Below are 26,989 nucleotides of genomic sequence, written 5' to 3' on the forward strand. Positions count from 1 at the left end.
AGTCTCTACGGTTAGCTGGTAGGGCTGGACACAGAGAGAGGAAGGTTGTCTACTAGTATCTACTGTTAGCTGGTAGGGCTGGACACAGAGAGAGGAAGGTTGTCTACTAGTATCTACTGTTAGCTGGTAGGGCTGGACACAGAGAGAGGAAGGTTGTCTACTAGTATCTACTGTTAGCTGGTAGGGCTGGACACAGAGAGAGGAAGTCTGTCTCCATCCACCCACCAGTCAAAGAAACAAGACAATGTATAAACAACTGCTTATGGGAGATTACAAGATGTGTTATATTGAATGAGATGGATACCAATTTGTTTGCAGAAATTCTACTTTAATTGAAAGTAGAATGTGTGTTTAAAATATGATATTACTTGATTTATTTATCTGCATACACTTAAGAGGCTACATGCAATGCACTCTGGTATGTATCTGCTGCTCTACAGTTAATGGAATCTGCATTTATATATTATACATTGATAATCATTATTCATGCCTGTGATGTGGGTTGTCATATTTGTAAGATGGATAGATCTTATCAAATGGAGTATAAAATTGAAGTAGCTATAACAGCGATGCACTGTAGAATCTGAAGGATGTCAACTATGTCTCATGAATAAAATATTTATTACTGGGGCTCAACACATCCCACATGAGATGCTTCAACAAAACACACACACACACACTCACTTACCGTTTGAATGGAGAGTAGAGAGTAGAGTAGAGTAGAGTAGAGTACAGTACAGTACAGTAGAATAGAGTAGAGTAGAGTAGAGTAGAGTAGAGTAGAGTAGAGTAGAGTATAATAGAATAGAGTAGAGTAGAGTAGAGTAGTGTAGAGTATAGTACAGTACAGTACAGTAGAGTAGAGTAGAGTAGAATAGAATAGAATAGAGTAGAATAGAGTACAGTAAAATATAATAGAGTAGAGTATTCCTTTATTAATCCCAACTTGGGAAATTGTTTTATCAAAAAAGGAATACAAACATATATTTTTAAACACATTAAGGGGGGCCAGTATGAAAAATGTATGCAGTCACTAACGGTAAGTGGCTCTGGATAAGAGCGTCTGCTAAATGACTAAAATGTAAAATGTAAATGTAAGACGAAGACACATGCACCAACCATAGTATCCCTAAAAGAATAGTCTGATTCAAGTGCTGCAACAACATTTTCCAATAGAAAGACCTCATAAAACAGTTATTCAATTACACTCATTAAAAAGCCTCATGGCTGTGGGTGAAAATGAAACTCTAAACCTCTCTGTGGAACATCTGGGCAGGATGAACCTGCTACTGAAGCTGTTCCTGTGTGTCATTAGAGTGAAAAGGGATTAAAAACATACAGTGGGGAGAACAAGTATTTGATACACTGCCGATTTTGCAGGTTTTCCTACTTACAAAGCATGTAGAGGTCTGCAAAAATCCAGAAAATCACATTGTATGATTTTTAAGTAATTAATTTGCATTTTATTGCATGACATAAGTATTTGATCACCTACCAACCAGTAAGAATTCCGGCTCTCACAGACCTGTTAGTTTTTCTTTAAGAAGCCCTCCTGTTCTCCACTCATTACCTGTATTAACTGCACCTGTTTAAACTCATTACCTGTATAAAAGACACCTGTCCACACACTCAATCAAACAGACTCCAACCTCTCCACAATGGCCAAGACCAGAGAGCTGTGTAAGGACATCAGGGATACAATTGTAGACCTGCACAAGGCTGGGATGGGCTACAGGACAATAGGCAAGCAGCTTGGTGAGAAGGCAACAACTGTTGGCGCAATTATTAGAAAATGGAAGAAGTTCAAGATGACGGTCAATCACCCTCGGTCTGGGGCTCCATGCAAGATCTCACCTCGTGGGGCATCAATGATCATGAGAAAGGTGAGGGATCAGCCCAGAACTACACGGCAGGACCTGGTCAATGACCTGAAGAGAGCTGGGACCACAGTCTCAAAGAAAACCATTAGTAACACACTACGCCGTCATGGATTAAAATCCTGCAGCGCACGCAAGGTCTCCTGCTCAAGCCAGCGCATGTCCAGGCCCGTCTGAAGTTTGCCAATGACCATCTGGATGATCCAGAGGAGGAATGGGAGAAGGTCATGTGGTCTGATGAGACAAAAATAGAGCTTTTTGGTCTAAACTCCACTCGCCGTGTTTGGAGGAAGAAGAAGGATGAGTACAACCCCAAGAACACCATCCCAACTGTGAAGCATGGAGGTGGAAACATAATTCTTTGGGGATGCTTTTCTGCAAAGAGGACAGGACAACTGCACCGTATTGAGGGGAGGATGGATGGGGCCATGTATCGCGAGATCTTGGCCAACAACCTCCTTCCCTCAGTAAGAGCATTGAAGATGGGTCGTGGCTGGGTCTTCCAGCATTACAACGACCCAAAACACATAGCCAGGGCAACTAAGGAGTGGCTCCGTAAGAAGCATCTCAAGGTCCTGGAGTGGCCTAGCCAGTCTCCAGACCTGAACCCAATAGAAAATCTTTGGAGGGAGCTGAAAGTCTGTATTGCCCAGCGACAGCCCCGAAACCTGAAGGATCTGGAGAAGGTCTGTATGGAGGAGTGGGCCAAAATCCCTGCTGCAGTGTGTGCAAACCTGGTCAAGACCTACAGGAAACGTATGATCTCTGTAATTGCAAACAAAGGTTTCTGTACCAAATATTAAGTTCTGCTTTTCTGATGTATCAAATACTTATGTCATGCAATAAAATGCAAATTAATTACTTAAAAATCATACAATGTGATTTTCTGGATTTTTGTTTTAGATTCCGTCTCTCACAGTTGAAGTGTACCTATGATAAAAATAACAGACCTCTACATGCTTTGTAAGTCGGAAAACCTGCAAAATCGGCAGTGTATCAAATACTTGTTCTCCCCACTGTATTTATATTTCCTAAAATCTACCTTCTAGCTTCTTGGTCTTCAGTACATTCAGGTCCAGGTAGTTGGCCTCACACCATTTCACAAAGGACTCTATTCTATCCCTGTGATGAGCATCGTCTCCTCTCATGACACAGCTGACTATAGCATAATCTTCTCTGATGACACAGCTTACTATAGCAGAGTCATCAGAGAATTTCTGTAAGTGTCTCAGTTCATTGTTGTGTGTGAAGTCATGTGTGTAAAGGGTAAACAGAAAAGGTGACAGGACTGTCCCCTGTGGTGCCCCCGTGTTTGTACATATCCGATCTGATACTGCCTGGTTCAGTCTTACGAACTGTGTTCTATTGGTCAGGTAGTTCACAATCCATTTGATTGTGTGTGGGTTCAGGTGAATGTCCTTTAGCTTTTGGGCCAGCAGGTGGGGTTGTACGGTATTGAAAGCACTGGAGAAGTCAAAGAACATTGTTCTCCAGGTGCTCATATACTCTGTGGAGGAGATAGAGCAGAGCATTTTCAACACCAGTTTTTGGGCGGTAGGCAAATTGCAAAGGATCCAGATAGGCTGCCACCTCGACTCTTAATAAGGGTATTAAAACCCGCTCAAAGGTTTTCATGACTTGTGACGTCAACGCCACTGGTCTAAATTCTTTCAGCGCAGTCCCTCCTGCTTTACCGAGACCTAAAATAATAAACTATTATGATTAAAAAATCTCGGACCCGAGATGCAAAAAGTCCCAAATGCAATGTCCCAAGAAGGAATTTACCCCACCTAAATAATGCAAAAGTTTAATTCCATCCATGAGGAGAGAGAATGCAGGACACAGTCAACTGATAAAGCAGGCAGCCGGACCATTTGGTGGTGCTGAAACGTTACGCCGCAACCGCAGCAGAACCAAGGTAGGCTATGTGGCTTAACAGCATCTTTCACAAGTAAAATATATGTGGCCTAATAAAAGTGGGATGTTTTTATCAGGCCTACTTACAATTGCAACTGGCCAAACATTTTTGCATCCTACATAAGACAATAATTTAACGAAAAAAAGGCGATGTCTGTACAGTAAACGTCTGTGTCTGAATGTCTGTATCGGGAGTTTCGGGATTGGCTGCTCCTGTAATGACAGAACAAACAGAAAATACCTAAATAGCCCTGGATAAGCACAATAATGTTAGTATTTACTAAATACAGTCATATCGGCTACTAAGTTACTTACTTAATGGTTAAAGTTGCATTTATCCCCTCGGACACGATCTTGTGGATTTCGGGTGAGATGGATGTGATTTTGATGCGCAGGCAGTCCTCGATTGACTTGTGTGAAAGCCGGTTGCTGTCGTGAGTCTATATATTGCGTTCATAGAGGAAAAGGAGGACTCGCAGGTGTAAGTCGATCCAAACATTGTTAACACATAAAATGCAACTTTCTTTATTGTGCTGTATTCCTCTGAGCATGCCACCCAAAACGCACTCAGCGACTCGGCACTCCTGAGCACCTCGCTGATTTGTCTCGATGTCTGGAATTCAATCAGCTCAGTTTGAATTGCGGCCTCACCCAGCGAGGGTATCGTTTTCTAAGCAAAGGAGGATAATTCTCCACCTGGGCGGACTGGGAGAATCACGTACAAACGCAACGATACCCTTCATTTGGTATTCTGTAGTCTTCATATCTGGTGGAAAAGTTGTCCCTCAGCTGCTTGATGAAATCTTCCATCACCTCTGTGACAATGCTGCGGCCTTGTCCCTCTGCCTGTGCAGATGACAAGTCCAGATCAACAACTCAAACTTCCTAGTAAAGGCCTCACGTTTTTCCACCATGTCCACGTCTGTTTTCCATTTTCCTTGTAACTGCAGATTTAACCCATTTAAGTGACAGAATATCACAAAAAAACAAACATTGGAGAGCAATTCCTACATTTCCAGAATACGAAGGTGGCTAGCTGATGCACTCATTTTGCGGTTTTTCTGAGAAAGTCCACAACCTGGTCATGCAACTCACAGAACCGCTCCAGCGCCATTACTCAGCCAGCGCCATTACTCAGCCAGCGCCATTACTCAGCCAGCGCCATTACTCAGCCAGCGCCATTACTCAGCCAGCGCACGTCGTTGTGAAGCAGTGGTGGAAATAGTACCCAATTCTCATACTTGAGTAAATGAAAGATACCTTAATAGAAAATGACTCAAGTAAAAATGAAAGTCACCCAGTAAAATACTACATGAGTAAAAGTATTTGGTTTTAAATATACTTAAGGATCAAAAGTAAATGTAGTTGCTAAAATATACTTTAGTATTAAAAGTAAAAGTTCAAATAATTTAAAGGCCACTTTCAAAGTACCATGCTTAGATTCATAATGCCGCCTGATATTGAATCCTTTGCAAACAGCGACATTTTCATTGCAAATAAGACACACTGGCTTGGCATTGGAGAAAGATGGTAAGATGAACGCATATCTCTCTGTCCCTTCTTCCCTGGAACTTCGATTTTCATTATCCACCTTTCTTTTGATACTTTTTGAGAGTGACATTTTACCTTGCTAGCAAGCTACTTGTTCTGAAAGAATGTTGACGTTAAAAAACTAGCGTAGCCTAGTAATAATTGAATGAATTGAATGATTTTGTTATTGTCACTGAATTTATTATGTACTAATCAGATGTGTTAAATTGTTTTTGTTCAATTTGTAGTATAGGCCTATTAATTGTGCCAACATTATATGCTAATTATGTTCTGGCACTCCGACTATTAGCTCAGAAAAATTATGTCTCGAGGCCAAACCTAGTTGACAAACCCTGTCTTACAGTATATGGGAACTATACAATGACATAATCAGGTGATGATGTCATTGTCAGCCAATCATTGTGAGGAGCCTGGTTCTGCTGGACTGGCCCCAGGCTGCATCTTAAATTGCACCCTATTCCCTATATAGTGCACTGCTTTTGATCAGTGCCCATTGTAGTGCACTGCTTTTTAAACCAGAGTTCTATGCTTTGATCAAAAGCAGTGAACTATATAGAGAATAGGGTGCTATTTGTGACGCAGGCAGTGTCCCCTGTACAATCTTTAGTGATGGCCTGATGGAGGATGGGTGGTAGCTGGTCGGACAAAAGACCGTTGGCTTGTACTCTCTCCAACAGAGCTGCACCACCACTCACAGACGTACACACATACACAGTTCCCATTGTTCTATTGTTCCGTTCCAATCTGCACCACCACTCACAGTGTACAATGGTGACTACATGACAACATATTCCATTGGCCTACCACAATGCCAAGATATTTACTCTTGGTGACCATCATTTATAATCCTACTATATTATTATTATTATTGGTTTATACCGATAGCATGGTTTGAAGTAAATATAGGCTACTGTATCCTAGAATAGATGAATTCACACAGAGGAGTTTCCCAGCGAGGAACTGAAAGACTTAAGATTTTATTGTGTTTTACACTAACAGACAGACAGATAATAGGGTTATCGGAGGACAACAGGGACACATGAAATAACAAAATGATTTCCCAATTCCCTTCATAACCTCCTAGTGCATCTTTTGAAAGGATGAGAAAAAGCACCACCGAATAATAATAAAATTAACATTCCAAAGTATTAAAAAGGATAAATACTAAGAGAGGAGGGTTTTTCAGTTGTCAGGGTCGGAATCATGGAATCATAGAATCATAGAATCATGGAATCATAGATTCTCGGAATCATGGAATCATGGGGTGTTGTTGTTTTGTTTTGTGGCATTCCGATCAGACGTAACCTTTGACCTGAGCGGCAGGTGCTCTACGGGGGCTGCTGTCGCTGCTGAAGGTCGGAGACCCGGGGATGCCGGGAGGACTCGACCCCGCATACAGCAGCGACCCACCAATCAGCAGCAAGGCCGACGCCCCCCAGCCCAGGTAGAGGGCGGGGCCTAGCTCCCTCTTGTGAGGCGCGGCCACGTGGGGATCATAGAAGTCCCTGATAATGGAGTGGGCCGTCCAGCAGACAGGAACCAGGTAGAGAAACCCAGCGATGCCGAACAGGAAGCCGGAGATCCTCGCAATACGAGCCTTCAGACTATTCTGACCGATACACTTGGTGCACTTTACCCCCACCACGCCTAAAGCCAGGGCCAGGCCACAGAGGAGGACGGAGAGCACGGTGAGGCCCCGGGCCGCCTGCATGTCGCTGGGCAGGGCTAAGAGACTGTCGTACACCTTGCACTGGATCTGGCCCGTTGATTGGACGATGCAGGTCATCCACAGCCCCTCCCAGATGATCTGAGCCGTCACGATGTTGTTGCCGATGAAGGCGGTGACGCGCCACAGCGGAACAGAGCATACCAGGAAGCCGCCCAGCCAGCCAACCAGGGACAGGACCAGGCCCAGGAGCTGCATGCCGGTGGTCGCCATGGTAAAGGTGTAAGGCTGTTGTTGTTGTTGTTGTTGTTGTTGTTGTTGTGGTAGTAGTAACGGTTGTGGTGACGGTTGGCGATGCCTACCGGTATTTGGCTGGATTTTCGTCAGTATTTGTACCACGTTGGTTGTTACTGGGATGTTAAAGTCCTTTCTCTTAGTCTCACTAAAATAGTCCCAAGCTGTGGAAAGTCTATTCACCTCCGAAATCTTGAAAAACAGATGTCTTCCTCTTCTTCTTCCTCCTCTTCCTCTTCTTGCCCCTCTCTTTCTCTCTGGTTGATGTTGAGGCCAACTGGGGGCAGACGAGGCCAAATGTCCTAAGAACCAGATGAAATAAAAGCAGTGGTTAGTATAATCAGGGCTCCTTTGTAGCTCAGTTGGTAGAGCATGACGCTTGTAACGCCAGGATAGTGGGTTCGATTCCTGGGACCACCCATGTGTAAAATATATGCATGCTTTGGATAAAAGCGTCTGCGAAATGGCATGTTATTATCATCCATTTGAGGAAACTTCTGAACCGTACTCCTACAAATGGCCTTATAAATCACCTGAATAATAGCAAGCAAATCAAATTATGAATCACTGTAAATAACATTCACCCAGTCTATTGAATCCTACACAGCATTAATAAAAATGTAAAAGTCAAAATCGTCATGGTGCTTAGCTACTGTAACTAATGTTTATCATAACTATTTGGAAACAGGCAGGGAGGGCCTGAGAGTGACTGGAGTCCAGTGTGGACCCGAAGGAGCACAGAGAATGGTTTCCATTGACCGTGATGCTGTGGGTGTTGGAGCTACTAGCTGCTATGCTTGCCTGGCCGGAACACTGGATTATCTCAGAAAAACATGAGGAGGTTCTAGAACATAGCAGGGCTTTCATTCAGAACTGGTACAGTGGGCCCAGGCTCTGTTGACAGAGGACCCAGCTCTGTTAAACTCTGTTCTGGGCTCAACTATCTTAATAACAGCTGGACTAATCCAATAGATTGATCAATCAGTACTCGTATCAGCGAAACTGATAGAGATTAACCCACTGGGCAAAAACTGGTTGAAGCAACGTTGTTTCCACGTCATTTCAACAACAAAAACATCAATGTGATGACGTTGAATCAACGTGGAAAACTGATTGGATTTGCGAAAATTCATCAACGTGAGGATATTTCGTATTTTTTTCACCCAACTTTTTTAACCTATATCCAATGGCATTGTGACATATGTCCATTTCAGGTTGAATTCATGGTTAGTTGACAACTCAACCAAAATGTAAATCAAAACTAGACGTTGAACTGACGTCTGTGCCCAGTGGGATGATTAAATAAGATTAGGATTAAGATATAGTCTAACAGGATGGACCTTTAACCTTTGTTTCACCTCACTAGTTTCATGTCACATGACACATTGTTTAATAAAGAATAGACATCACATACGTTACAGTATCATACTAATGATAAAAGAGAAGAAACAGATTAGTATTATAGACAGTGAGATCACAGTATCATACTAATGATAAAAGAGAAGAAACAGATTAGTATTATAGACAGTGAGATCACAGTATCATACTAATGATAAAAGAGAAGAAACAGATTAGTATTATAGACAGTGAGATCACAGTATCATACTAATGATAAAAGAGAAGAAACATATTAGTATTATAGACAGTGAGATCCTGACACAGACAGGTCCAACAAGCAATTGAATACACATTCTTATCCTTGAGGTGGAATATTTCAATACCACAATGTTTTTGTTGACTGTAGCAATGCCATAGTATTTTCAATACACAACGAACAATACATTAGAGTTCATTAGTCACCTCAGATGTTGTGTGATGGATCCCCTCTCCTCTTCCGAGCAGTCCTTGGAAAACCAACGTGTTCTTCAGCAGTCCTGTGGTCCTGTGGTTGTGTAGGTCAGAGGTGGATGTTGGGAGCAGGTTGGCTGGTTGAGGTGGAGGCAGAGACAGAGGCCTTGAAGGTTCGGCTCAGTCCACAGGTACGAACGAGGACCTGAGAGGTCAGGTTGGCTTCTGCAGAGGGGTGAAGAGCTTCAACACCCAGGACAGGACAGGACAGGACTGGAGAGAGGGCTGCCCTCTGAGATGCCAGCTAGCGCAAGTCTGTGTGGCAGTGGGCAGAAGCATGCGCTTGTGTCTCTGTCAGTGTGAATGTCAGTGTGTCTGGGTAAGCGTGTGTGTCCGTGTGTGTGTGTGTGAGTGTCTCCCAGTGCCTGGTGATCAAGTACAATGACATGCTGTTCTCCACTGCTGTTCTCTCTCTCCGACCCCCCATCCCTCCATCCCTCCAGGCCAACAACCCCTCCTGTCTTCTTTTTCATCTCCCTCTCTCTCTTGTTCTTTGATGTGCGCCATCCTTTTCATCCGCCTGTTTCTAATGTTTTACGGGTTCAACTGAAGTTGGTGACTGAGGAGGGTCACAGAGGGTTCTAGTTCAGTTATTTCCCTTTACTCTACCTCCTGTTCACGTGAATGAAAGGGGGACAATGTAGATGAAAATCATGTCTACTGAAGACCTGCCTTTAACTGGAACTTTGTGAGTTACCAAAGGATAGTTGCAGCTGTGGTAATCAACCATCAACCTGTTAACCATGCTAATCAATGACGAGAATTCAACTGACCAATGAGAGAAACAGGAAGTACTGGGAGAACAGACAGGGATCTAAATTAACTTTTGACATTTGACATTTAAGTCATTTAGCAGACGCTCTTATCCAGAGAGACTTCCAGTAGTCAGTCATTTAGCAGACGCTCTTATCCAGAGAGACTTACAGTAGTGAGTCATTTAGCAGACGCTCTTATCCAGAGAGACTTACAGTAGTCAGTCATTTAGCAGACACTCTTATCCAGAGAGACTTACAATTAGTGCATTCATCTGAAGATAGCTCGGTGGGACAACCACATATCACAGTCGTAGTAAGTTCCTTTTTAACTCAATAAGATGTTATCAGCAAAGTCAGTGCTAGTAGGAAAGATAAATACAATTGAAGTTGTATGGGAGGAATAAGACTGAGATGTCTTATTTTAACATACTCTTTGAAGAGGTAGGGTTTCACACGTTTTCGGAAGATGAGCAGGGACTCTGCTGTCTTAGCTTCATGAGGAAGCTAGTTCCATCATTGGGGTGCCAGGACAGAGAAGAGCTTTGACTGGGCAGTAGTGAGTTATTTAGCAGACGCTGTTATCCAGAGAGACTTACAGTAGTCAGTCATTTAGCAGACGCTCTTATCCAGAGAGACTTACAGTAGTGAGTCAGGGGACTCTGCTGTCTTAGCTTAATGAGGGGAAAAAAAGGAAAAAAAAGAAGATATGCACTCACTAACTGTAAGTCGCTCTGGATAAGAGTGTCTGCTAAATGACTAAAAATGTAAATGTAAATGAGGAAGCTAGTTCCACCATTGGAGTGCCAGGACAGAGAAGAGCTTTGACTGGGCTGAGCGGGAGCTGCCCTCCCATAGGGGTGGGAGGGCCAAGAGACCATAACGGAGTACTCAGGTTGGGGTATAGGGTTTGAGCATAGCCTGAAGGTAGGGAGGGGCAGTTCTCCTTGCTACTCCGTAGGTAAACACCATGGTCTTGTAGTGGATGGTCTTGTAGTGGATGGTCTTTGTAGTGGATGGTCTTGTAGTGGATGGTCTTGTAGTGGGTGGTCTTGTAGTGGATGGTCTTGTAGTGGATGGTCTTTGTATTGGATGGTCTTGTAGTGGATGGTCTTTGTAGTGGATGATCTTTGTAGTGGATGGTCTTGTAGTGGATGGTCTTTGTAGTCCTCTGTAGCTCAGCTGGTAGAGCACGGCGCTTGTAACGCCAAGGTAGTGGGTTCGATCCCCGGGACCACCCATACACAAAAATATGTATGCACGCATGACTGTAAGTCGCTTTGGATAAAAGCGTCTGCTAAATGGCATATTATATTATATTATTATTATTATAGTGGATGGTCTCGTAGTGGATGATCTTGTAGTGGATGGTCTTTGTAGTGGATGGTCTTGTAGTGGATGGTCTTGTAGTGGATGGTCTTTGTAGTGGATGATCTTGGAGTGGATGGTCTTGTAGTGGATGGTCTTGTAGTGGATGGTCTTGTAGTGGATGGTCTTTGTAGTGGATGGTCTTGTAGTGGATGGTCTTTGTAGTGGATGGTCTTGTAGTGGATGGTCTTTGTAGTGGATGGTCTTGTAGTGGATGATCTTGTAGTGGATGGTCTTGTAGTGGATGGTCTTGTAGTGGATGGGAGCACTAGTGGAGCTACCAACTTTAAAGGCCCAGTGCAGTCAAAAACGTGACATTCCTGTGTTTATAATGCCAGGAGTGTGCAAAGCTGTCATCAAGGCAAAGGGTGGCTATTTCAAGAATCTCAAATATAAAATATATTTTGATTTGTCTAATACTTTTTTGGTTACTACATGATTCCATATGTGTTATTTCATAGTTTTGATGTCTTCGCTATTATTATACAATGTAGAAAATAGTAAAAAATTAAGAAAAACCCTTGAATGAGTAGGTGTGTCCAAACTTTTGACTGGTACTGTATATTTCCCACACTATGAGGTTGGAATAAATCTGTGAAATTGTGAAAATGATGATAATGCCCTTTTAGTGTAAGAGCTATTTGAAAAGAGTTTTGGCCTGCCTGGTGACATCACCAGGCCGTAAATTGGTAGTAGACCAAGAAAGTTCCAAACCTCTCTGCCAATAACAGCTAGTTTTCAGTTTTCCCCTCCCCTACTCAGACCACTCCCAGACAGTCCTAGCAAAATTCTTGCTTGAGAAATTGCTCTTTGCTATGAAGCTATTTTTGCTTATTTTTGACAATTTTAATTGAAAACAATCACATGAAGGAACTTAATTGTTAACCAGAATTGATTTAACTATTATTATTTTTTACGGCTGGATTGGACCTTTAAGAGTTAGAGGCTCCAAACAGTCACAGGGGAACCAGAAAAAGAGATGATCAATCCTACCTTTCAATCACATCACCTGGAGTATGTATCCAGAGGACCCCATTTCCTTTATTCCAGTGCCATCTTAAACCATACTGGGCATGTTAGCCAGCTGTTAGCCAGCTAGGTAGCCAGCTGTTAGCCAGCTGTTAGCCAGCTAGGTAGCCAGCTGTTAGCCAGCTTTTAGCCAGCTAGGTAGCCAGCTGTTAGCCAGCTAGGTAGCCAGCTGTTAGCCAGCTAGGTAGCCAGCTGTTAGCCATTTAGGTAGCCAGCTGTTAGCCAGCTAGGTAGCCAGCTAGGTAGCCAGCTAGGTAGCCAGCTGTTAGCCAGCTAGGTAGCCAGCTAGGTAGCCAGCTGTTAGCCAGCTAGGTAGCCAGCTGTTAGCCAGCTAGGTAGCCAGCTGTTAGCCAGCTAGGTAGCCAGCTAGGTAGCCAGCTAGGTAGCCAGCTGTTAGCCAGCTGTTAGCCAGCTAGGTAGCATGACTGCGGCATGGATGATGAGATTACTCACATTAGTCATTCTAGAAGTAGAATGTATGTGAATAATTTACTTGATTTTTTAAATGATCCACAGAAATTAAAAATCAACACTTTGTAAAAAATATATATTAGAGGGTTCATTTATACTGTCAAAAATTATAATTCAAATAAATTATAGCATTACTATTGATTACCCAGCTAATTCCCTGATAATACAGATAATGCACTAACTCAACATAAGGAAGGAGGCAGGCTTATCCAACAGAAAATGCAGACATGAGAGAGGACTGAGTGGGCTTTATGAGACATCAGGCTACATAATGGAATTATTAAATGACTATATTCCAGGTGTGGGGGTTAAGTCAGGGGGCTCAGATGCTACAGAAGCTAGTAGTAATAACCAGAGGAGCGATATTCCTGCCCCCATGTTGCCTCCCAGGACTAAAGAGCGGGTGTAGTCTATCAGTGAAGCTATCTGTAAATGTATGGATGTGAACTCCAGTCTCCGCGCAGTAGAAGGACACTCTGCCCTCCACGTAGTCCAGAAACACCCCCACCTTCCTGGGCTTCTGCTCCAGGCCCACGGGGGTGATGGTGGGGGAGGTGTTAGCTACGTACTGACCCCCGCTCTTTAGGCTCAGTGTCCAGAAGCCATTGGCTGGGCTGACTGTAAACTTCCCCTTCCTGTTGATGGACTGTCTGGCCACGCCCAGGTTCCACTCTAGCTTCTCTCCCACCTCCACCTCCCAGTAGGACCTTGAATGGAGTCAACAAAAGTCCAGTCCATGTGTTCATCATTACAAATTATGAACTTAGTATTAAAGTCCAGTCCATGTTTTCATCATTACAACTGATGAACTTAGTATTGAAGTCCAGTCCATGTTTTACTACAGCACTAGTTAAGCTAAAGAGCCAGGAGTGAATCCTAACTTCTACTTAAGTATGAATCCCCGCAATAGTTTCAACAAATAAACTATATCAGACGGCCTGACCTCCGTTCTTAGAACCATAGATATATGATCATAGATCTTTATGATAATATAGATATATAGATATACAATGGTATTATATAGGCAAACAGTATAAAGAGGGACATTACAGTACCTGCCGCTGCTGAAGGACTCTCTGCCCAGGACGTTGGCCACGCGGTCAAACCTCTTGGGGTTGTCTGGGACCTCCTGGTGTTTGTCTGTGTGTCGCACCTGTTTCCGGTCGTCTGAGACAGAGAGGGAGGCGTGGGCCGTCTTGGGACTCAGGGAGATGTCTACTAGGGTAGAGGGAGGAAAGAGAAACCTATTAGTGCCATGGCAACAGCAAACTCACCTTGGTAAAACAAGTATTTTAAGAACTGCAAAAAAGACATCTTATGGCGTAGCTAATTATTTGGGCACGTGGAGACATACCTGCAACTATCAGGAAATAAGACTTTTCCACACTTTTACAGTGTTAGTTCCATCAGCTGTTGTACAATATGATATAAAACACATGCAAAACAGAATTTTGACTGCACTGGGCCTTTAAGAACAGCAAAAAAGACACATCTTATGGCATATCTAACTCTTTGGGCAGGCGGAGACATACCTGTGTATTTCTGTATTTTCTTCAGCTCTGCAAAAGATAACAGTTCCAGTAAGAATCCTTCCCAGACAAACAGGTCTGACATTTCATTCACCCAAAATATCTACAGTAGAAGAACACTGTAATCATGTATCAGATGCTGACAGACGTCTAATCAACACAAAACATGTAGGCTACTAAAGTGTTGAGGGTGGATGTAGAACTGTAAAAGATGTATCCAGTATTATATGAAAGATAGTATCCGTAGCGTAATACTGACCAGCTTTAGAGAGTCTGTTGAGCTCTCCCTTGACCATGTCCATCAGGTCTGACACTGCTCTCCTGGTCACGCCCATGCAGGGGTCTGTCTCCATGGTAACCTTGGACCAGTCCCTCCTCTCAGAGTAACCCAGGGTGGAAGTGGTGCTCTGCAACGTTCATAGAGGACAAACAAACAAACACTGTCATATTTGAAGATGAAATATAGGCAGTCGGGGTACTAAGTTAAGGGTTCAAGCATTTTCTTCTGTGGCCATGATAGAAACTGTTAAGAAACTCAGTTTTACAAACTCTTTTTGGAAGTGACGACATGAGGAAGCAAAGGTCAGCGTGCAGTCGTAGTTTGGGTCCTGGATTCTGATTGGCTGAAAGCCAGAGGTATATCAGACATTATAAACTGGGTGGTTCAAGCCCTGAATGCTGATTGGCTGAAAGCCGTGGTATATCAGACATTATAAACTGGGTGGTTCGAGCCCTGAATGCTGATTGGCTGAAAGCCGTGGTATATCAGACCGTGTACCACGGGTATGACAAAATATTTATTTTTACTGTTCTAATTACGTTGGTAACCAGTTTATAATAGCAGTAAGGCACCTCAGGGGTTTGTGGTATATGGCCAATATACCACGGCTAAGGGCTGTATCCAGGCTGTACTAAGCATTGCGTCGTGCGTAAGAACAGCCCTTAGCTCTGGTATATTGGCTATATACCACACCCCCTTGGGCCTTATTACTTAAGTATATGCTTACCGCACTGGGGAGAAGTTTCCCCTAGGTATAGATCTAGGATCAGCTTCCCCTCCCCAATCTTAACCTTAACCATTAGTTGGGGAAAATGCAAAACTGACCCAAGACTAGCGTCTAGGGGCGACTTCACCCTACTCCATGCTTACCACAGCAACAGTCTTCTTACCACCACCACATAGCTCATCATGGCTCTGCTGAGAATGAGAAGGCCCCAGTTCAGTGTCTCCATTCCTCAGCTGTTTAATCTCCTGTTCCAGCTCCTTCACCAGCTTCTCAACAATCCTCTAAAGAAACACACAGACATTGTTACATTTGGTATATTGATAACCACAGTGCATTTCTGTCATAAGGTGGTGGATGAGGTGAGTTTTCCCCTTACTATGTAAAGCGCTTTGAGTACCTCAGTTGGTTGAAAGGTGCTAAATAAATCCAATCCATTATAATTTTTTATTCTAAGTTAATAAGTTCATAAATAAATTATAGTATTACTGTACATTACAGACCTCCTCCCCCCCCTCTCTCTCCTCGATGGCTGTCACCACGGCCTTGTGGCTCTTCTCCATGGAACTCACCAGGGCAGAGAACACCTTCTGGCTCTCACGCACCTCCCTCAGACACGAGTTCTGATTGGACAGAAAGACGTGTCAATATCTCAGATGTGAGTTCTAATTGGACAAGAGACTGTCAATATCTCAGACATAAGTTCTGATTGGATAAAATACATGTCTGTATCTCACATCACTTTAAGATGAAAAGGTGTGATTGGACAATACATGTATGTGGTAAATGTGGTGGATTTGTCTTAACTCATCTAGATCTACATAAGGACATGGGGTGTAGGCCAGGGCTCTCTAACCCTGTACCTGGAGAGCTACCGTCCTGTAGGCCAGGGCTCTCTAACCCTGTACCTGGAGAGCTACCGTCCTGTAGGCCAGGGCTCTCTAACCCTGTACCTGGAGAGCTACCGTCCTGTAGGCCAGGGCTCTCTAACCCTGTACCTGGAGAGCTACCGTCCTGTAGGCCAGGGCTCTCTAACCCTGTACCTGGAGAGCTACCGTCCTGTAGGCCAGGGCTCTCTAACCCTGTACCTGGAGAGCTACCGTCCTGTAGGCCAGGGCTCTCTAACCCTGTACCTGGAGAGCTACCGTCCTGTAGGCCAGGGCTCTCTAACCCTGTACCTGGAGAGCTACCGTCCTGTAGGCCAGGGCTCTCTAACCCTGTACCTGGAGAGCTACCGTCCTGTAGGCCAGGGCTCTCTAACCCTGTACCTGGAGAGATACCCTCCTGTAAGTTTTCGCTACAACCCTAATCTAGGGCACCAGATTCTAATAATTAGCTGGTTGATAAACTGAATTAGGTTAGTTACAACTGGGGTTGGAGTGAAAACCTACAGGAAGGAAGCTCTCCAGGATACAGTGTTGGAGAGCCCCCGGTGTTAGGGGCTAGGGGTCAATGTGGGATTGGGACTCACTTTGAGGAGCTGCAGGGAGTGTCTGAGTCTGTCGACTTTCTGCAGTCTCTCCTGGATCATCTGGTCAATGTCTACAACCTGTGGCTGCAGAAGAGGATTACACCAAGGTATCATGACATCAAGAGATCTGTTAGTTATACCAAAAAGTCTTGAACCTCTTTGTAGTAACTTGACAAGGAATGCCCACACGCATTTAAAAAATACTTTCCTTTACTTTCAACCCAATAAATAAAAGGTGTACAAACGGTACAAAAACAGCAGAACGATACAGCCCACTCAACCTGTGGTAGAGTCACATTGTACAGATCTGACTCTTGGTGATGACATCATAAAAGGGGAAAGGTCACGGTCAATGCCAATAATAACCATGCCCACATTAATAGCAATCATACTATACTGCAGGTAAGTACAACACATATTCAATGTAATTATTTATATACTGTCCACACTATAACACTCTTAATGTCACAAGATGTCGTACTAAGATACAAGATGTTGTACAAGGTGTTGTACACAAGATGTTGTACTAAGATACAAGATGTTGTACACAAGATGTACTAAGATACAAGATGTTGTACTAAGATACAAGATGTTGTACAAGATGTTGTACTAAGGTCACTGGGTACCGTGTCGTGGCTCTCCTCAGGGCTCTCTGGCCTCGTCTTCCTGTAGTTGTCAGAGACGTCAGCCAGGATGCGGTTGACACTAAGGTCTGGCCTGGTATGGAACAACCTCTTACAGAGGGGACAGTAGTCCGAACGGTGCCGGGTCCAGTACCTGTAAAGATCCAGTCCATGTTTTCATCATGCTGATAACTAATAAACTCATTAATCCATTCCATGTTTTACTCATGCACTAGTTGAGCTACAGAGGCAGTGAACAACAATGTATGTATCCTCTGCAATGCTTTCAATAAAGTTCAACGAACAATATCAGATGCCCCGACCTCCATTTTTATAATCATAAGATAATACAACTTAAAGAGGGACGTACCCACACAGGCAGGCCTGACAGAAGCTGTGGCCACATGGAGTGGTCACGGGACTGCTGAAGATGTCCTTACACAGCGGACACAGGAAGTGCCTCTCAGAGAGCAGGCTGATGGTAGAGATGGTCGATGCCATGCCCTGGAAGGACGACATAGAAATCAATCTCTGAACACCTTCATGTTCTTGTCACGTAATACTTCCATTTGATAGGCCAGACACAGTTCACTGGTACAGCTTCGTTACCAGTCATCGAAGGTTTCCCAATTCTGTGTTTTCAATGGAAGAAGAGCGTGCATTAAAAGCCACAGTATTCACTCGCTTCATGGTCAAACTTAATCAACTAGTCAAAGTGAAAAAGTTGGGTTACAGTGCATTCGGAAAGTATTCAGACCCCTTTACTTTTTCCACATTTTGTTAGGTTACAACCTTATTCTAAAATGGATAAAATTGTTTCCCCCCCCCCTCAGCAATACCCCATAATGATGAAGCAAAAACAGGTTGTAAGGAATTTTTGCAATCTTTATTTATTCCAATTTAGAATAAGGCTGTAACGTAACAAAATGTGGAAAAAGTCAAGGGGTCTTAATACTTTCCGAAGGCACTGTAAGTGACTGTTCTCTCTCAGCAGGGAGGAAAATGCTCTTGTAATACAATCATACTTTCCAAGGTGAAATGACAGACTGATTCATTCAACAACCTTTCCCATATGATTCATTCAATAACCTTTCCCATTTGATAAATCCAATAACCTTTCCCATATGATTCATTCAATAACCTTTCCCATTTGATAAATCCAATAACCTTTCCCATTTCATTCATTCAATAACCTTTCCCATTTGATAAATCCAATAACCTTTCCCATTTCATTCATTCAATAACCTTTCCCATTTGATAAATCCAATAACCTTTCCCATTTCATTCATTCAATAACCTTTCCCATTTCATTCATTCAATAACCTTTCCCATTTGATTCATTCAATAACCTTTCCCATTTGATTCATTCAATAACCTTTCCCATTTCATTCATTCAATAACCTTTCCCATTTGATAAATTCAATAACCTTTCCCATTTGATTCATTCAATAACCTTTCCCATTTGATTCATTCAATAACCTTTCCCATTTGATTCATTCAATAACCTTTCCCTGTCACGAACAGAAGAGGACCCAAGAGCGCAAGTTCAAATTCAGAGTTCTTTATTCAAGGTTACAGGCGGGAAGAGGAGTCCCAGGGGTGTCAGGGGTCTTTCAGGGTCCTCCTGTGGGTACCTGTGCTCCGGGGTCACCAAATGTCCGGGGGTGTCCAGTCCAAGTGCTTAGTGTGTGTTCCCCAGTGATGGAGCGGCGTATCGGGCTGAGGGTGGTGAAACGTCTGGGCACGCTCATCTGGTGGTCGGAGACCTGGGGGAACACACACACACAACAGCAATATGAATGGCAGGCAGAAGTACAGATCAGGGCTGGGCAAATATCGTGGTGAGAGACAGAAGGCAGAAACGAGTTACCGGAGGGGCTGAAGATCGGAGAGTAGTCGAGGTCCAGAAGGCAGGTTGGGATAGACGGGGCAGTAGAACAAGGAGGCAGTCAAGAAAGGATCGGTATCACAAACAGGGAGTCAGAGCGCAGACAGGCAGGTTACTGGTCCGGGTTTGAAGACGATCTGACAGGGCTTGGCTGAAAACCAGGGCTTGATATACTGGGAGAGGTAGTGGGGAAATGCAGTTCAGCTGGCAGAGTAATTAGAACAGAGTGAGGCAAGGTGAGGATGGTGAGTGGGAAATGCAGTGCAGCTGGCCAGGTAACAAGAGCAGAGCAGGGCAGGTGGAGCTAGTTAGGCTGAGTAGAGAGAGGGAGGTGAGCAGAGTGGAAGATAATTGAATGCAATTAATGTTGCTACCAGGGAGAGAGAGTGCTCATGACAGGACCCCCCTCCAAGGGACGGCCCCAGAAGTCCCAAGAACAACATCATGCCGGGAGGGTGGAGGGGAGCAGGCGGCGGGTCAGAACTCCTCCGAGCGGTCCGAGTGAATCTCCTCATCCTCAGAAGGAGCTGGAGGGTCACGGTCGGGAGACAGGACAGGCACTGAGACAGGAGCAGGGCGGGCCGGACGGCTAGGAACCCCTCTTGGACGGCCCCCTACGGATTGCAGGCTGATCAGGATGTAGTCGGTGGAAGTCAGTGATAAGGGTCCGGTCCACTATCCTCCTGGCCGGGATCCAGGTCCTCTCCTCTGGACCATATCCCTCCCAATCAACGAGGTACTGGAGACCCCTACCCCTTCGCCTAGAGCGGAGCAGCCGCCGGACGGTGAAGACAGGACCGCCATCTACGAGGCGCGGAGGAGGTGGCGCCGGAGCTGCAGGGACCAGGGGACTTTCATGGACCGGCTTGACCTTGGAGACGTGGAAGGTGGGGTGGACCCGCATGGAAGCGGGCAACTGAAGTCGGACCGCCCGTTGGACTGATGACTTTCTGCACAGGAAAAGGACCAATGAAGCGAGGGGCAGCTTTCGTGATACAACCCGCAGCGGCAGATCCCGGGCAGACAGCCAGACCTTCTGACCAACCCGGTAAGTAGGTGCTGGGGGTCCTCCGTCGGTTGGCACCGACGGCGTAGCTGGTTCCAGACTTCAGGAGCACAGTGCGAGCCTGGGCCCAAGTGCGGCGGCAGCGGCGGGCATACGCAAGAGCAGACGGACAGGTGGCATCCGCCTCCTGGCTGGCAAACAGTGGAGGTTGATACCCGTAGACACACTGAAAGGGGGAGAGCCCGGTGGAGGAACTGGTGAGTGAATTATGGGCATATTCCACCCAGAGCAGGTGTTGAGCCCAGGCCCGGGGATTTTGGGAAGCCACACACCTCAGTGCCTTCTCCAGCTCCTGGTTCATGCGTTCAGTCTGGCCGTTTGACTGCGGGTGGAATCCAGACGATAGGCTGGCGGTGGCCCCAAGGAGATGACAGAACTCCTTCCAAAAGGTTGCTGAGAATTGCGGGCCCCGGTCTGACACTATATCCTGGGGTAGGCCATGGATACGAAACACATGTTCCAGGACCACCTGGGAGGTCTCTTTAGCAGAGGGTAGTTTGGGAAGGGGGCACGAAGTGGGTCATCTTACTAAAGCGGTCAACAATGGTAAGGATGACTGTGTGTCCGTCAGAGGGCGGAAGGCCCGTAACAAAGTCCAGTGAAACGTGGGACCAGGGCCTCTTGGGTATGAGTAGGGGTTGCAGCAACCCAGCAGGAGGCTGGTTGGGAGTCTTGTTTCGGTTACAAGTGGGACAAGCTCGGATGAATTCTCGGACATCCCGTCTCATCCCCGCCACCAGAACCGCTGGCGGACCAGATGAAGGGTGCGAGTGATGCCGGGATGACAGGCCAGACGGGATTCGTGCCCCCACTGAATCACAGGTGACCTGAGATTTGCTGGAACAAACAGACGGTTGGGGGCGCTGGTGCTTGGACCTGGCTGGTCCCGAAGAGCCTCCATGACCTGCTTCTCGATCTCCCAGGTGAGGGCCGCTACGACCAAGTGGCTGGGAAGAATGGGAGCTGTCATGGCGGTGGTCTCGTCCTTCTGAAACATCCGGGAAAGAGCATCAGGTTTGATGTTGCGAGATCCCGGGCGGTAGGAGAGCGTGAAATTGAAGCGCGTAAAGAACAGAGACCACCGCTGTTGACGGGAGTTCAGCCTCCTGGCTGTTTGGATATACTCCAGGTTCTTGTGGTCTGTCCACACTACGAATGGTTCCTTTGACCCCTCTAACCAGTGCCGCCATTCTTCAAGGGCGAGCTTGACAGCCAACAGCTCGCGGTTCCCAATGTCGTAGTTGCATTCGGCAGGGGTTAGCCGACGGGAGTAGAAGGCACAGGGGTGTATCTTGCCATCCTCAGCTGCTCTTTGAGAAAGCACTGCACCCACTCCCACGTCCGAAGCATCTACCTCCACCACAAACTGCCTTGCTGCATCTGGCATCTGGAGGATGGGAGCAGAAGTGAAACATGTCTTGAGGATATTGAAGGCCTTATCAGCAGCTGATGTCCATTGGTACGGTTGTTTAGTGCTGGTTAGCGCCGTGAGGGGTGCAGCCACTGTGCTATAGTTTCTGATGAATCTCCTATAAAAGTTGGCAAAGCCCAGGAACTGTTGCAACTTCTTCCGAGACTCAGGAACTGGCCAGGAAGTGACAGCCGACACCTTCGTGAGATCCATCTGAATGCTGCCCTCGGTCACCACATACCCCAGGAATGAAACGGTCTTGGCATGGAACTCGCACTTCTCTGCCTTCACGAAAAGAGAGTTCTCCAGCAGGCGGCGCAGGACCAACCGGACGTGGTGCGTGTGTTCTGACAGAGTCTTTGAGAATATTAAAATATCGTCAAGGTACACAAATACGAACGTATTTAGCATGTCCCTGAGGATATCATTCACTAGGGCTTGAAAAACTGCTGGGGCATTGGTGAGGCCGAAGGGCATGACGAGATATTCATAGTGGCCGGTTGGTGTGTTGAACGCTGTCTTCCATTCGTCTCCCTCCCTCATCCGCACCAGATGGTAGGCATTGCGAAGGTCCAGCTTAGTGAATACAGTGGCTCCCTGCAGCAGTTCGAAGGCAGACGAAAGTAAGGGCAGTGGGTAGCGATTCTTAACCGTGATGTCGTTCAGACCCCGGTAATCTATGCATGGACGAAGAGAACCGTCCTTCTTGCCGACAAAGAAGAATCCCGCTCCCTGCGGGGAAGACGACGGTCTAATTATCCCGGAGGCAAGAGAGTCATTAATGTAGTCCTCCATGGCCTTTCTTTCCGGGGCTGACAGTGAATACAGACGACCCTTTGGGAGGTGCTGTGCCAGGCAGGAGATCAATCGCGCAGTCATAGGGTCTGTGTGGGGGTAGAGATGTCGCCTTGGATTTGTTGAACACCTCTTTCAGGCTGTGGTAACAGGCCGGAACATTGGATATGTCGGAGGTAGCGCTAGATCCTTCCCGGTGAACGGGCAGGGTGGCCCCCCTTAAACAGGTCTGGTGACAACTCCTTCCCCACTCACGGACTGTTCCTGTCTCCCAGTCGATGTGGGGGTTGTGCTGACGGAGCCACGGGTATCCAAGAATGAGTGGTTGGCCAGGTGAGTGTAGGAGGTGAAACTGGATGGACTCCTGGTGGTTTCCTGACAGCAGGATTGTCACAGGGGCGGAGATATGAGTGACAGTGCCAAGATGATGCCCATCCAGGGCTCGTGCAGGAATGGGTTGTGTCAGTTGATGATGGTTCACGCCCAGTTGCTGTGCAAGCTCAGGGTCCATGATGTTTGCTTCGGCTCCGGAATCCACAAGGGCGGCCAATGTATGAGTCTTGTCAGAAAGCTGAAGGCGGAGATGAAGCAGGGTCTTTCGGATGGAGGGAGACTGAAGGCTTGTTGAGCTCACCCGGATCTCCCCCTACACCTGGTGAGCTGCGGCTTTTGCCGGACAAGTAGCGACACGGTGATTCTCGCCACCACAGTAGAGGCAAAGGTTGGAGCTTAGACGGCGCCGACGCTCCTCGGGAGTCAGAGAGGCACGGCCAATCTCCATGGGCTCAGGCTGATTGAGTTGGCTATGGGACTTGACAGGCAGGGGCTGGACAGAAGCGGTATCGACCCGAGTACGGATGGCAGGTTGACTGAGACGGCCCTTCTCCCTCCTCCGGGTCTGTATACGGCGGTCAATGCGAACGGCAAGGTCAATGGCGGCATCAAGCGTTGAGGGCGGGTCATGGGAAACAAGCTCGTCCCTTGATATAGTCCGCCAGGCTATGGAGGAAGGCTTGCACCAGTGCCTCTGGGTTAAACGAGCTTTGACTGGCCAGGGTACGAAAGTCAATGGAGAAGTCTGCCACCGTCCGATTGCCCTGACGGATGGTGAGCAGAGCTTGTGACGCTTCGGCTGTTGGCGAGCCTAGGTCAAAGACCTTTAACATCTCCTCCTCAAAGGCACTGAAGGAGGCACAGGCTGGGGTTTGCCGGTCGAATTCCGCCGTTCCCCACAACCGAGCTCGACCGGTGAGATGTGTGATGACATACCCCACCTTGGCTCCCTCTGTTGAGAAAGTCCTGGGCTGTAGTGCAAACTGGATTCGGCAGCTGCTCAAGAATGGTCTTACTTGCTTCTGGTTGCCATCAAAAGCGTTCCGGGTTCCCAATCCTTGGTTCAGGAGCGTGGGGATCTGGTGGCAGCACTGCCGGGCCTGCAGCATTGGGACCTCCAGCGGAGGGATGAAGGAGTATCGGTGGTACAGGAACAAAAGGACCAGGGGGGGTGCAGGTGGAGTAGCCGGGCTTGAGAGTAGTTGCAGGGCTTGGGCTAGCTGTTGTTGCTGCAGTTGGAACTGTTGTTGCTGCTGGTTGAATAGCTGGAGAAGGGAAGCGATGTCGCCAGCCATCCGATTTATGTCTCCCTCAGAGCGTTCCAGTCGCTGTAGGGCAGTCCTCTCTGGCTCTTCCTCCATCGTGGTCAGGGAGTGCGCTGGGTCCATGATGGTCAGATCGTTCTGTCACGAACAGAAGAGGACCCAAGAGCGCAAGTTCAAATTCAGAGTTCTTTATTCAAGGTTACAGGCGGGAAGAGGAGTCCCAGGGGTGTCAGGGGGTCTTTCAGGGTCCTCCTGTGGGTACCTGTGCTCCGGGGGTCACCAAATGTCCGGGGGTGTCCAGTCCAAGTGCTTAGTGTGTGTTTCCCCCAGTGATGGAGCGGCGTATCGGGCTGAGGGTGGTGAAACGTCTGGGCACGCTCATCTGGTGGTCGGAGACCTGGGGGAACACACACACACAACAGCAATATGAATGGCAGGCAGAAGTACAGATCAGGGCTGGGCAAATATCGTGGTGAGAGACAGAAGGCAGAAACGAGTTACCGGAGGGGCTGAAGATCGGAGAGTAGTCGAGGTCCAGAAGGCAGGTTGGGATAGACGGGGCAGTAGAACAAGGAGGCAGTCAAGAAAGGATCGGTATCACAAACAGGAGTCAGAGCGCAGACAGGCAGGTTACTGGTCCGGGTTTGAAGACGATCTGACAGGGCTTGGCTGAAAACCAGGGCTTGATATACTGGGAGAGGTAGTGGGGAAATGCAGTTCAGCTGGCAGAGTAATTAGAACAGAGTGAGGCAAGGTGAGGATGGTGAGTGGGAAATGCAGTGCAGCTGGCCAGGTAACAAGAGCAGAGCAGGGCAGGTGGAGCTAGTTAGGCTGAGTAGAGAGAGGGAGGTGAGCAGAGTGGAAGATAATTGAATGCAATTAATGTTGCTACCAGGGAGAGAGAGTGCTCATGACATTCCCATTTGATTCATTCAATAACCTTTCCCATTTGCTGACAAATAACAAACGGAAGAGGACACAGGTTTATAAAACTCATATAAACCCAAGGACACCGGAGGGCTGTTGAAGTGACGATGTTAACACTGACTAGAGGGAACATATTTTGTCTTAAATACAGTGTACGTCCCAAATGGCACCCTATTCCCTATGAGCCCTGGGTCAAAAGTAGTGCACTATGAAGGGAATAAGGTACCATTTGGGATAAAACCACATGCGGTATAGGAGAGGAAGCCATTAAGACTCGGTGCAGCCAACAGACTCCGACCAAAAAGCTATGACTTCATGTCCTTGACATCACTGCAGCAAGCGGAGTCACGTTCCAGCTTTATCCAATCGGATTGGACAAAAGACAGGATGTGAAGATTCTCAAAGGAAGTGGAATTGTTATGAACTCCATGGTCGACTTGTGTATGGATATGACACTATTGGAACTCTTTCAGGTCACAGATTCACCTGAAATCGCAAATCATGTTTCTGTGTGTGTCTCATAGCCTAGTTAGTTATGTGATCATCTGTGTCATTCAAATAAAATTGTGTGCGTGCGTGCATGTGGTTCTATCTCTGTCTGTCTGTCTCTGTCTGTGTCTGTGTGTTGGAGAGAGACAGAGAGAGCGTAAAATTCCTTGGTATGTAGTAGAACAGGTAGCGCCAGATATTCTGTTACATAATCAAGGAACCACCACTCAATACCAGCATGAGCTCTGCAAGCTATTATTCTCACTAGACTCATAACTGTTTGTTTTAACTCAAAGTGAAATTGCATTTTTTTCCCCTTTTCCCTGTTATAAACAAATAGTATAGTACCTATAAAGTTGTGACTTCCTGAACTGAGAAAAGTGACGTCCTGACCTGAGCAGTCGTAAACATGTTAAAAAGAAAATGGATGTTTCACATACTGTTCTGAACAGAGAGCCGACATCCTGACAAGGAGGATAGAATAGAATAGAATAAACTTTATTGTTCCCAAGCTGTGTTCAATATTTACCTGTCCCATTCGTTCCTGGCCAGGTACTTCGGTCGCTGGTCAGCCTGTCTCTCTCTTCCTGTATTCAGAGGCCAGGTGACAGGTGAGTTCCTAGAAAAGGTACTGTGGGTGGGGTTTAATCCAGGTGTGTTCAGTCAGGTGTTTGCTTTGGGAGGTGGCTGTAACCTTAGACATTGACTACGTCCCAATTATCTCTCCTTCCTCCTGAAGTGTGCACTTCTTCACTACTCCCCACAAATGTAAAAGCATTTGATTGGTGGAGCCATGGACTATAAGCTAGTTTCCATTCATTTCAAATAAGTGTAATGTGAAGTGAACAAGTGCACACTACGGGAGAAGGAAGAGATTAGAGGAAAGCAACCCAGGGCAGTCTCAGGTAAGGACCCACCCTGAGTGTTAGATCTGCCAAACAGCAGAACTGGCCCTGCAGTACCTCTGGTCCAGGGTGTTAGAGCAGCCAAAAAGCAGAACCAGGCCCTGCAGTACCTCTGGTCCAGGGTGTTAGAGCAGCCAAACAGCAGAACCAGGCCCTGCAGTAGCTCTGGTCCAGGGTGTTAGTGCAGCCAAACAGCAGAACCGGCCCTGCAGTACCTCTGGTCCAGGGTGTTAGAGCTGACAAACAGCAGAACCAGGCCCTGCAGAAGCTCTGGTCCAGGGTGTTAGAGCAGCCAAACAGCAGAACCAGGCCCTGCAGTACCTCTGGTCCAGGGTGTTAGAGCAGCCAAAAAGCAGAACCAGGCCCTGCAGTACCTCTGGTCCAGGGTGTTAGAGCAGCCAAACAGCAGAACCAGGTCCTGCAGTACCTCTGGTCCAGGGTGTTAGAGCAGCCAAACAGCAGAACCAGGCCCTGCAGTACCTCTGGTCCAGGGTGTTAGAGCAGCCAAAC

General features: G+C 46.4%; 2 protein-coding genes across 3 annotated transcripts; both read right to left on the minus strand.

Annotated features, from left to right (window-relative positions):
• Window positions 1-6,303: 6,303 nt before the first annotated feature.
• Window positions 6,304-9,450, minus strand: LOC121550584 (claudin-4-like). Its single transcript, XM_045210683.1, has 2 exons — window positions 9,106-9,450; window positions 6,304-7,607 (listed from the first exon to the last, which is right to left on the minus strand). Exon 2 carries the CDS (start codon window positions 7,282-7,284, stop codon window positions 6,640-6,642), a length of 645 nt encoding a protein of 214 aa, XP_045066618.1. The 5' UTR covers window positions 7,285-7,607; window positions 9,106-9,450; the 3' UTR covers window positions 6,304-6,639.
• A 3,398-nt stretch (window positions 9,451-12,848) lies between these two features.
• LOC121550992 (E3 ubiquitin-protein ligase TRIM39) lies at window positions 12,849-26,161 on the minus strand. 2 transcript variants are annotated; one of them, XM_041863484.1, is made up of 10 exons: window positions 26,104-26,161; window positions 17,771-17,904; window positions 17,404-17,554; window positions 16,778-16,861; window positions 15,810-15,929; window positions 15,453-15,590; window positions 14,562-14,709; window positions 14,306-14,332; window positions 13,829-13,988; window positions 12,849-13,480 (listed from the first exon to the last, which is right to left on the minus strand). In XM_041863484.1, the coding sequence occupies exons 1-10, from the start codon at window positions 26,110-26,112 to the stop codon at window positions 13,096-13,098; spliced, it is 1,356 nt and encodes a 451-aa protein (XP_041719418.1). In that variant the 5' UTR covers window positions 26,113-26,161; the 3' UTR covers window positions 12,849-13,095. The 2 variants fall into 2 exon arrangements, with proteins under 2 accessions (XP_041719418.1, XP_041719417.1); XM_041863483.1 differs by having other exon boundaries at window positions 13,829-13,991.
• Between the last annotated feature and the right edge of the window lie 828 nt (window positions 26,162-26,989).

This window comes from Coregonus clupeaformis, chromosome 35 (genome assembly GCF_020615455.1).
Source record: "Coregonus clupeaformis isolate EN_2021a chromosome 35, ASM2061545v1, whole genome shotgun sequence".
NCBI classification, from domain to species: Eukaryota; Metazoa; Chordata; class Actinopteri; order Salmoniformes; family Salmonidae; genus Coregonus; species Coregonus clupeaformis.

What these genes read in the sequence shown, in the direction of transcription:
- LOC121550584 (XM_045210683.1), bottom strand. Translation starts at nt 7,284, where the DNA reads ATGGCGACCACCGGCATGCAGCTCCTGGGCCTGGTCCTGTCCCTGGTT.
- LOC121550992 (XM_041863483.1), bottom strand. An exon ending in ACTCCCTGCAGCTCCTCAAA is followed by an intron (nt 15,930 to 16,777) that starts GTGAGTCCCAAT and finishes CTGTCCAATCAG; the next exon opens with AACTCGTGTCTGAGGGAGGT. An exon ending in GAAAATACAGAAATACACAG is followed by an intron (nt 13,992 to 14,305) that starts GTATGTCTCCGC and finishes CCTCTACCCTAG; the next exon opens with TAGACATCTCCCTGAGTCCC.